Below are 12,067 nucleotides of genomic sequence, written 5' to 3'. Positions count from 1 at the left end.
ATAGTTGGTTAGGTTGGGTTAGATGGGGTGGGTTAGCTTAGGTTAAAATTGGTAGGATTGGGTAGGTTAAAGTTTTTTTGTTTAATACATTAAAAAATCATTTTGTGATCCATCTTTTGTATGAAAAGACCTGTATTTCTTCTGGAGGCGTGAGCTGCCATCTTATCTAGCCAGGGGACCTTATTAGTGTGTGTGAGAGAATGAAGACAGCTTCTGGCACCAAATGCCAGAAGCTGTAGCTAATATGTGTTCCCTTCTTTCAAAAACTAGTCTGCTGTGGATTTGCTTCGGCGTTCCATCGTTTTTTTTTTCTCTACGTGGTGATCTGAGTTATTGCGGTAATCTAAACGCAAGCCATCTTGGCGGAAGTGTTTACTGATGTCATCAAAAAGAGAGACGTACACACACAAACATTTTGGGCACTTCATTCAGCCCTCTTTATGACCGCTGGAAAGATGGTTGGTGTTTGTAAGCAGCACTGGAGAATTCCTCATATCCTCGACTCTCAGACTTGGTTCTCTTGAGGACCTGAGCCTCGATCCTTGTCATTTACCTACAGTTTTTGCCACATCTGAATGTCCACAATTTTATCTTTCTGGCAGTAGATGTTGTCTCCTATTTTTAAGACGTTGTGCATATCGACTCTTGTTACTGACTCGGTATATGCTCGCCACCGACTCGCCATATACTCGCCACATCCTTGCCACTGACTCGTCACATCCTTGCCACTGACTCGTCACATCCTTGCCACTGACTCGTCACATCCTTGCCACTGACTCGTCACATCCTTGCCACTGACTCGTCACATCCTTGCCACTGACTCGTCACATCCTTGCCACTGACTCGCCACATCCTTGCCACTGACTCGCCACATCCCTGCCACTGACTCGCCACATCCCTGCCACTGACTCGCCACATCCTTGCCACTGACTCGCCACATCCTTGCCACTGACTCGCCACTTCCTTGCCACTGACTCGCCACATCCTTGCCACTGACTCGCCACATCCTTGCCACTGACTCGCCACATCCTTGCCACTGACTCGCCACATCCTTGCCACTGACTCGCCACATCCTTGCCACTGACTCGCCACATCCTTGCCACTGACTCGCCACATCCTTGCCACTGACTCGCCACATCCTTGCCACTGACTCGCCACATCCTTGCCACTGACTCGCCACATCCTTGCCACTGACTCGCCACATCCTTGCCACTGACTCGCCACATCCTTGCCACTGACTCGCCACATCCTTGCCACTGACTCGCCACATCCTTGCCACTGACTCGCCACATCCTTGCCACTGACTCGCCACATCCTTGCCACTGACTCGCCACATCCTTGCCACTGACTCGCCACATCCTTGCCACTGACTCGCCACATCCTTGCCACTGACTCGCCACATCCTTGCCACTGACTCGCCACATCCTTGCCACTGACTCGCCACATCCTTGCCACTGACTCGCCACATCCTTGCCACTGACTCGCCACATCCTTGCCACTGACTCGCCACATCCTTGCCACTGACTCGCCACATCCTTGCCACTGACTCGCCACATCCTTGCCACTGACTCGCCACATCCTTGCCACTGACTCGCCACTGACTCGCCACTGACTCGCCACTGACTCGCCACTGACTCGCCACTGACTCGCCACTGACTCGCCACTGACTCGCCACTGACTCGCCACATGCTCGCCACTGACTCGCCACATGCTCGCCACTGACTCGCCACATGCTCGCCACTGACTCGCCACATGCTCGCCACTGACTCGCCACATGCTCGCCACTGACTCGCCACATGCTCGCCACTGACTCGCCACATGCTCGCCACTGACTCGCCACATGCTCGCCACTGACTCCCACATGCTCGCCACTGACTCGCCACATGCTCGCCATATACTCGCCACTAACTCGCCATATACTCGCCACTAACTCGCCATATCCTTGCTCCACAGCCACAGTTGTAATTTATCTCACCGATGAGGGCCAACCAAACGCTAAAAATTTTACACTGACGGAGTGGATCTTCACGATGAAGCCCGGACTCTTCGGCCTTGTCAAGGGCATAGCCAACCCGACGGGCGTGGCGCTCATGATCATCCTCACAGTCATGGTCATCTGCTCCCTCCCCTTCGTCAGGAAATCTGGGTACTTTGAGGTAAGATTTATTTTAAGTCACATTTGGAATGTCCGACAACTCGGGCTGGACGGTAGAGCGACGGTCTCGCTTCATGCAGGTCGGCGTTCAATCCCCTGACTGTCCAAGTGGTTGGGCACCATTCCTCTTCCCCCCCCCCCCCTCCACCCCCGCCCACCCCCCTTTTCCCATCCCAAATCCTGAGGTATGAGGTAATCAAACCTCCCCCCCCCCTCATCCTGGGGGTAATTATGAGGATAAAATTCTAAGTCAATATAATTATATAGCACTTGGATGGGATACGAGGTTGGAGTGAAGGAACCCAACAGTTCGCTTCGTCGGGGATCGAACTCTGACCAGCAAGGTCGTCGCTATACTGGGGCTCAAATGCCAGAACATTTGAACAGATTTTAACAAATGAACAGAATAGTGTTGAGAGTGTTGCTCAATATTGGGATCTATGTTGTATCTGCAGCCTACACACCTGCTGCAGGTGTGTACGGTGGAGGGGACACACCAGCTGCAGGTGTGTACGGTGGAGGGGACACACCTGCTGCAGGTGTGTACGGTGGAGGGGACACACCAGCTGCAGGTGTGTACGGTGGAGGGGACACACCAGCTGCAGGTGTGTACGGTGGAGGGGTCACACCAGCTGCAGGTGTGTACGCTGGAGGGGACACACCAGCTGCAGGTGTGTACGGTGGAGGGGACACACCAGCTGCAGGTGTGTACGGTGGAGGGGACACACCAGCTGCAGGTGTGTACGGTGGAGGGGACACACCAGCTGCAGGTGTGTACGGTGGAGGGGACACACCAGCTGCAGGTGTGTACGGTGGAGGGGTCACACCAGCTGCAGGTGTGTACGGTGGAGGGGTCACACCAGCTGCAGGTGTGTACGGTGGAGGGGACACACCAGCTGCAGGTGTGTACGGTGGAGGGGACACACCAGCTGCAGGTGTGTACGGTGGAGGGGACACACCAGCTGCAGGTGTGTACGGTGGAGGGGACACCAGCTGCAGGTGTGTAGGCTCGAGGGGACACACCAGCTGCAGGTGTGTACGCTGGAGGGGACACACCAACTGCAGGTGTGTACGCTGGAGGGGACAGACCTGTTGGTACAACCGTCAGTACAGCTGCTCTCTACACGTGTTGGTACAGGTGTTCTACTGGACACACCTGCTGTACGTGGCCTTCTGGGTGCTGACCATCCTACACGGACCCAACTTCTGGAAGTGGTTCGTGGGCCCCGGCGTCATCTTCGTCTTGGAGCGCCTCGACCGCTTCATCAGACTCCAGATCAGAGGTGGCAAGGCTTACATCAGGTGGGTCCCATCCTCTCTCTCTCTCTCTCTCTCTGTCTCTCTCTGTCTCTCTCTGTCTCTCTCACTCTCTGTCTCTCTCACTCTGTCTCTCTCACTCTCTGTCTCTCTCACTCTCTGTCTCTCTCACTCTCTGTCTTTCTCACTCTGTCTCTCTCTCTCTCACTCTGTCTCTCTCTCTCTCTCTGTCTCTCTCTCTCTCTCTGTCTCTCTCTCTCTCTGTCTCTCTCTCTCTCTGTCTCTCTCTCTCTCTCTGTCTCTCTCTCTCTCTCTGTCTCTCTCTCTCTGTCTCTCTCTCTCTCTGTCTCTCTCTCTCTCTGTCTCTCTCTCTCTGTCTCTCTCTCTCTGTCTCTCTCTCTCTGTCTCTCTCTCTCTGTCTCTCTCTCTCTGTCTCTCTCTCTCTGTCTCTCTCTCTCTGTCTCTCTCTCTCTGTCTCTCTCTCTCTCTGTCTCTCTCTCTCTCTGTCTCTCTCTCTCTCTGTCTCTCTCTCTCTCTGTCTCTCTCTCTCTCTGTCTCTCTCTCTCTCTCTGTCTCTCTCTCTCTCTCTGTCTCTCTCTCTCTCTGTCTCTCTCTCTCTCTGTCTCTCTCTCTCTCTGTCTCTCTCTCTCTGTCTCTCTCTCTCTGTCTCTCTCTCTCTCTGTCTCTCTCTCTCTCTGTCTCTCTCTCTCTCTGTCTCTCTCTCTCTCTGTCTCTCTCTCTCTCTGTCTCTCTCTCTCTCTGTCTCTCTCTCTCTCTCTGTCTCTCTCTCTCTCTGTCTCTCTCTCTCTCTCTCTCTCTCTCTCTCTCTCTCTCTGTCTCTCTCTCTCTCTCTCTCTCTCTCTCTCTCTGTCTCTCTCTCTCTCTGTCTCTCTCTCTCTGTCTCTCTCTCTCTCTGTCTCTCTCTCTCTCTGTCTCTCTCTCTCTCTGTCTCTCTCTCTCTCTGTCTCTCTCTCTCTGTCTCTCTCTCTCTGTCTCTCTCTCTCTGTCTCTCTCTCTCTGTCTCTCTCTCTCTGTCTCTCTCTCTCTCTGTCTCTCTCTCTCTCTGTCTCTCTCTCTCTCTGTCTCTCTCTCTCTCTGTCTCTCTCTCTCTCTCTGTCTCTCTCTCTCTCTGTCTCTCTCTCTCTCTGTCTCTCTCTCTCTCTGTCTCTCTCTCTCTCTGTCTCTCTCTCTCTCTGTCTCTCTCTCTCTCTGTCTCTCTCTGTCTCTCTCTCTCTCTCTCTCTGTCTCTCTCTCTCTCTGTCTCTCTCTCTCTCTCTGTCTCTCTCTCTCTCTCTGTCTCTCTCTCTCTCTCTGTCTCTCTCTCTCTCTGTCTCTCTCTCTCTCTGTCTCTCTCTCTCTCTGTCTCTCTCTCTCTCTGTCTCTCTCTCTCTCTGTCTCTCTCTCTCTCTGTCTCTCTCTCTCTCTCTCTCTGTCTCTCTCTCTCTCTGTCTCTCTCTCTCTGTCTCTCTCTCTCTGTCTCTCTCTCTCTGTCTCTCTCTGTCTCTCTGTCTCTGTCTCTTTCTGTCTCTCTCTGTCTCTCTCTGTCTCTCTCTGTCTCTCTCTGTCTCTCTCTGTCTCTCTCTCTGTCTCTCTCTCTGTCTCTCTTTCTGTCTCTCTCTCTGTCTCTCTCTCTCTCTCTCTCTCTCTCTGTCTCTGTCTCTGTCTCTGTCTCTGTCTCTGTCTCTCTCTCTCTCTCTCTCTGTCTCTCTCTCTCTCTCTCTGTCTCTCTCTCTCTCTCTCTGTCTCTCTCTCTCTCTCTGTCTCTCTCTCTCTCTGTCTCTCTCTCTCTGTCTCTCTCTCTCTCTGTCTCTCTCTCTGTCTCTCTCTCTCTCTCTCTCTGTCTCTCTCTCTCTCTCTGTCTCTCTCTCTCTCTCTCTGTCTCTCTCTCTCTCTGTCTCTCTCTCTCTCTGTCTCTCTCTCTCTCTGTCTCTCTCTCTCTCTCTCTCTGAGAGAGAGAAAGTGAACAGATATTATTCAATAAACTATTCCAATCCAAACTACAATAGTAGAGTTCTACGCTCTCTGGATCAGTGGTTCTCAACATGTACCAAATAACCCCCCCCCCCCTCCCCCCCACCCCCCCGGTGCTCTCTCTACTGTGTATATGTTCCAAGATGGCTCTTGTGTCAGGTATCCTTGTAACATATACCCGCTATAGCTACCTATAAGCATATATACACTAGAGCTACCTTGGAAAAATACACATTGAAGAGAGCATTGGGGGTACATGTCCCCCACATTGAGAGCTGAAGCTTTAGTTAACACAGTGTGTGTGTCAAGCAGCCCCGTCTTTGTGTGTAATAGTGTCACACAGGATGGTGCCTATAGTCACTATGGAAGGAGGTATCAAATTTTGTAGGTGTCAGAGAAAGAATGCAGAAATCAAGCTTTGCATTATCTATTATGTACTAAATTAGGCTTTGGATTGCATTTGTTAGGCGTAGGATTGTTTGTTTATGCCTGGATTTGGGCTTTAGTGTTCAAATAGCACAGATCATTAACGTTTTTTTGGAGATACAATATAATTTATATTCCATCCTTAGTAGCTTTAGGTTCTGTCGAAAGCATTTTGTGTGTGTGTGTGGATGGGTTGGTAAATGGCGGGCGGTGTGTTGGTCAGGTCCGGGGTGCTGCTGCCCTCCAAGGTGATCCACCTGGTCATCAAGCGACCACCACAGTTCGACTTCCGCCCCGGCGATTACGTCTTCATCAACATCCCCGAGATTGCTAAGTACGAGTGGCATCCCTTCACCATTTCCTCCGCCCCAGAGCAAGACGGTAAGATGATATTATATTTTGGGTTTCTTATTAGTGCCAATTTTGTTCCCTCCATATTTGAACGTATAACAAGCGCATATGTGCTCGTTGTGCCAGGGGCCAGATTCACGAAAGCACTTACGAACGTGTACATCTTTCCTCAATTTTTGACGGCTTTGGTTACATTTATTAAACAGTTTACAAGCATGAAAACTTCCCATTCAACTGTTGTTATTGTTATAAACAGCCTCCTGGTGCTTCGAAGCTCATTAACTGTTTAATAATTGGAAACAAAGCCGTTAAAGATTGAGAAAAGATGTACAGGTTCGTAAGTGCTTTCGTGAATCTGGCCCCAGATTACCCCGCGAGCCTCGTATCCTCGCCTCAGCAAATTGAAAAAGTGGCCAACAAGTTAATTCGTGGAAATATCTATAGTATCATTGACCCAGGAACCTTAGGGTTACGCAGTCCCCTTATTTGCTCTGTTAATACTTTTCTCCGGGTGTGTTTTAGAGTTTAAAACACATCAGAAGAACATTATCAACAGACTAGCTAAACAGACTTCATAATCCTAGGGCTTCCCAAGTCAGTGCTATCGTCTAAAATTCAGACGATAGGCTATCCTCGCCCCAACCTCTGGCAGCAGGGAAAGTTCCAGCTCTGTTGTGTGCCAGGTTATATTTAACGTCGCTGGTTTAAGGTTTACGGTACAAAGCTTCTACAGTATCCTGTATCTTACGACATAACCTCAGTCTTGCTGTATATGAAGAGGTCAGCTCTCAGTTCAGTTTAATTCATTTATTATGCACCCCATACCCATCTTGTGGGCGGTAGTGGAAAGGGTTACAGAGGCACATAATGGGCTCAGGGACTGAACCCCACAATTCATTTAACTAAGCAAGTTACAATCTTGATAAGCTAGTTTCAAAGTTCAGTACAAGTAGTCACATCAAAAAGGGGTTCGAGATAGCTCTATGGTACAAAATTGTAATAATTTAACTCACATATATGATAAGAAAGGAAAGTGACGCCATTTCAGCCCGTCGTGGATCTTAGGCAAATTGCAAAGACATACAGGGATGGAAGCCTATGTCGTCAGTTTATTCTCACAGTTGACTGAGTACGCCCTGAGCGACCAAACAAGACAGAGACCCACTTCTCTTAGGCCAAGGGCGAGGGGGACCCTATCACCCTGTTGTCACACATCTCCCGGGAAAACCTCTCTCGATCGACCTCGCGCTATCAAAACATACTTGGGTTTTCTTGGCCTCATTTCGTTTGCTTCCCATCTATAAATATTTGAATTATCTGCCAAATGCGTGTCAAATATAAATTCGTGGATGCCTATTTACACTAATGAACTCAAAATGGTCTCTTACAGCACTAATGAAAACTTAAATCGTGTAAAATGATATACGAGAATGTAAAAACCCTTATATATATAAATAAATATTTCAACTATATTTTATCATTTGGAGCCTCCATTGTTTCCTGTCCTACTATAGTCACTATTCTAACACTTTCAACATGATTTGTCATTGATTCACTGTCTTGTTGAGCTTGAAACCATTCCTCCTTGTTTGTTACATCTGACCTTTTGAAGTTGTCTGGATCAACATCCTCCAAATTGTTCAGTATTTTAAAAGTTTCGAAGAGTTCCGCCCTGTTATGCCTGGTTTGCAATGTTGTTAACCCTGGGGCCCTCAAGAGTTGACTTGGCTTTGGAATGATTCTTGTTGCCCGGTGTTGAACTTTCTCCAACGCTGCTTCCATGAATAACACAATCATTATAACGAATAATAACAATAATAAATATTATGTAATAATAATAATGATCAGTTGGAACCATGCGGGACATTCGAACCAGCAACACGAGTACTCTCAAGCACATGCCTTAAACCACTGAATCACGATTCGCTATAAGTAATGTAACTTAGATTCATTTGAAGGGAGCGTTGGTGGAAGAAATCCGATACCACATCAGAATATACGCAGGTAATGTGTAAAAACTTGATTTGGTACCAGCTTGATGCTTCAAAACCTCCCTATAGGGTTCAATTGAATCCCAAGTTACATTATTTATAGCCTATAATGGTTCAGAGGTTTAAGACATGCGTTTCGAATTACCTGCGTTTCAGGTTCGAATGCCCCACACGGCTCCAACTGATTTTCTCATTAATACATCACATTAATTGAAATTTCTTTGTACAAGTAATAATAATAATAATTCTCATACTCATCATGTGAGCGCAAAAAAAGGATTACAGAGGGCACAAAAGGTCTTAATCAGACCTAAGCGTAGGTTGTTGCATTAACAGTTACATCTTACCTGCAGATGTGGTGTGGCTGCACATCCGGGCTGTGGGCCAGTGGACCAACAGACTAGTCCAGTACTTCGAGGTGGAGCAGGAGCGATGTTCCCGCCAGCGAGGCGAGGTCGTGGTCCAGGCGGGAGACGCCACCGAACTCAACACGTCAGTAGCCTAAACCTTCTCTTGTACACCTCGACTCTATAGTTCTTAGTGTCGGTGTTCGTTCGTCGTTAGAGGTTGTTTAGCTTTGTAATTGGATCACTTTGTATATATCATTTTATTCTTTTATTAATATTATTTTTAATTGTTATCATCAATAACATATACTGTATTACTGTGGAGTGATTGACGGCAGCGACACAGGAAGGTGTGGAGTGATTGACAGCAGTGACACAGGCAGGTGTGGAGTGATTGACAGCAGTGACACAGGCAGGTGTGGAGTGATTGACAGCAGTGACACAGGCAGGTGTGGAGTGATTGACAGCAGTGACACAGGCAGGTGTGGCGTGATTGACAGTAGTGACACAGGCAGGTGTGGAGTGATTGACAGCAGTGACACAGGCAGGCGTGGAGTGATTGACAACACACTTACATAAGCAGGTGTAAAGTGATTGACTGCAACTCACAGTATAGCTTCTATGTCAGCTCTATCACTGAACCGCTCTCACTGTATTGTTGTTATTATATTGCTATATCACTGGTCTTGTACCTACTGTATTGCTGTAGACTTATCAGTGCATATCTTCAATGTCACTCGCGCTGATCTACATTTCCTATTGTATTTCTGGCATTGAATCTCATTACAAGTCACTATCACTGCATGCATGTCATTACAGTATTAATATACAGCCGCATCACTGTTGCGTCAGTTGGCACTATGATTTATAACGCTGCATCCTGCCCATTGCATCCCTGCCTTACTGTAAGAACATCAGCATTCGGACAACTGCAGATGGTCTATTGGACAACACGAAGCAGCTCCTATTTATTTCCACCCAAACTCATTCATACGTCTAACCTACGCTTGAAACAATCTAGTGGTTTCACGTCTGTTATGCTACCCGGTAATTTGTGCGAACAAATCAACCGTCCTATTTCCAAAATTGTATTTACCCAGGCCTGTATTGAAACTAAACTTATCCAATACTCATTCATTGCTTTGTGCTTTATTTTGTTATATTGAATGCCTTACTAATATCAACCCCTTATGCCCATTCGTCAGCTTGTACACTTCGATCATGTCATCCCTAACTTTTTTTTGTCCTTTCTAGAGAATGTAAATTACGCTTTTCAATTTCACTTCACATGAATGATTTCTAATTTGCGGGACCAACTTTCTCATTCATCGGTGAACACTTTCTAGTGAATTTATGTCCATTCTATAGTACAACGACCAAAATTGAACTGCATAATCTAAATGAAGATTAGATTAGGGCCTATTTGATTTATCCCGTACATTTATGCATTGATTTTTTGGCTAAAGTTTCCTACTAATCATGACTCCTAGATCTGTTCCAAAATCAGACTTTGTAATTTAAAGTTTTGCTGATATCAAGTAATTATTTTTTTATTATTACCTGATTATTACCTGAGCTCCGAACCCTACAATTTTCAGCATTACGCTGCATCTGCCAATCTGTCGTCCATTTTGAAAGCCTATCTACACAGTCTTGTAGTGATTTTAAGTCTTCTGAATTAATTTTTGAAGAATTAATATTTTAAGTCCTTGAATTAATTTTTTTAAAACCTAATATTTTAAGTCTTTTAATTAATTTTTGAAGATTTAATTTGTTAAGTCTTTTGAATTAATTTCCATTAATTTAAGATGAATTAATAGGAATTCTGAATTCCTATTTTTGTATCGTGTGTGAGTGTTGTTGTTCAACCTTGTCTAAATTGTTTATACTGTATAAGTATCAAGAGGTTCTAGGCCAGAGCCCTGAGGCACTCGCATTATGTTCCCCATTCAGACTTCTCCGTTTATGCCGAGTACGTTCCTTAAAATAAATAACCAAACCCACTAATCCAACTTAGGATAACCTTCCTTCTCACCACCCGATAACATGTCCCTCTTAATTTGTTAGCGAATGTCTTGCGAGGATCAGAACCCTTGGCCGAATAATCGCAAGACAACGATGCTTCTCTGTCAAGGTCTGGCGCATATCGTTGCCCTGTCAGGTGATTGTGTCGTGTTGCACGAGTTCCCTGTCGTGTTGCACGAGTTCCCTGTCGTGTTGCACGAGTTCCCTGTCGTGTTGCACGAGTTCCCTGTCGTGTTGCACGAGTTCCCTGTCGTGTTGCACGAGTTCCCTGTCGTGTTGCACGAGTTCCCTGTCGTGTTGCACGAGTTCCCTGTCGTGTTGCACGAGTTCCCTGTCGTGTTGCACGAGTTCCCTGTCGTGTTGCACGAGTTCCCTGTCGTGTTGCACGAGTTCCCTGTCGTGTTGCACGAGTTCCCTGTCGTGTTGCACGAGTTCCCTGTCGTGTTGCACGAGTTCCCTGTCGTGTTGCACGAGTTCCCTGTCGTGTTGCACGAGTTCCCTGTCGTGTTGCACGAGTTCCCTGTCGTGTTGCACGAGTTCCGTGTCGTGTTGCACGAGTTCCGTGTCGTGTTGCACGAGTTCCGTGTCGTGTTGCACGAGTTCCGTGTCGTGTTGCACGAGTTCCGTGTCGTGTTGCACGAGTTCCGTGTCGTGTTGCACGAGTTCCCTGTCGTGTTGCACGAGTTCCCTGTCGTGTTGCACGAGTTCCCTGTCGTGTTGCACGAGTTCCCTGTCGTGTTGCACGAGTTCCGTGTCGTGTTGCACGAGTTCCGTGTCGTGTTGCACGAGTTCCGTGTCGTGTTGCACGAGTTCCCTGTCGTGTTGCACGAGTTCCCTGTCGTGTTGCACGAGTTCCCTGTCGTGTTGCACGAGTGACCTTCGTTATGTTTGTGTGCAGGATGGTGAGTGACGGGCGGAGAGCGACCATCATCAGGCCCCGGAAGACCAGCGCCTCCCCCCTGACCCTCTCCCTCCACGACAACCCCTCAGGTAATTCACCGTCAGGTTACTCACCTCTCTAACACTTATGTATATGTAATTTATATTGTATTTTTTTAAATAAAGATAAAAAAAAAATACACCTCATTTTTAACATATTTGTCGCTTTCGTGAAGAATGTCATGTATTAGGCAAGAGGATAGGTTAAATATGAGATTTCCCTACCGCATGGCTTCATAGTAATTAAAAATAAAAAATGAAATAAAATGTTTATTCAGGTAAGGTACATAAAAGAGATTTTCCATAAATTGATCGATTTATAGATGGAGCTAGTACATACAATGCCTAAAGCCACTATTACGCAAAGCGTTTCGGGCAGTAATTGTCCTTTGTCAGCCCTTAAGACTAAATTTCATACTTTATTGTGCCCAATATGAAGAATGGATGGTTCCAAGTTCGATTCCCACGCGGGAGGTGACATTTTGGCACATTAATTTTTATATCATGCCTCTGTTTCCGCTTGGAGTAAACAAGTACCCATGAGTTAGGCAACTGTTATGGGTTGTATTCTGGAGAAGGCCAGTCGTTGACCTAAATAGGTACCT

The 12,067-nt window shown here is 47.0% G+C and overlaps 1 protein-coding gene across 1 annotated transcript in view; it reads left to right on the top strand.

Moving 5' to 3' along the window:
* LOC123774752 (NADPH oxidase 5) overlaps positions 1-12,067 on the top strand; it is a 44,935-nt gene that overhangs the window by 23,321 nt on the left and 9,547 nt on the right. The window contains 5 exon segments of the mRNA XM_045769316.2: positions 1,954-2,156; positions 3,294-3,457; positions 6,033-6,190; positions 8,505-8,643; positions 11,422-11,513. Of these exon segments, the coding sequence (XP_045625272.2) occupies positions 1,954-2,156; positions 3,294-3,457; positions 6,033-6,190; positions 8,505-8,643; positions 11,422-11,513 (756 nt within the window).

Source organism: Procambarus clarkii, chromosome 10 (assembly GCF_040958095.1).
Source record: "Procambarus clarkii isolate CNS0578487 chromosome 10, FALCON_Pclarkii_2.0, whole genome shotgun sequence".
Classification (NCBI taxonomy): Eukaryota; Metazoa; Arthropoda; class Malacostraca; order Decapoda; family Cambaridae; genus Procambarus; species Procambarus clarkii.
This window is presented reverse-complemented; position numbering and strand designations above follow the sequence as displayed.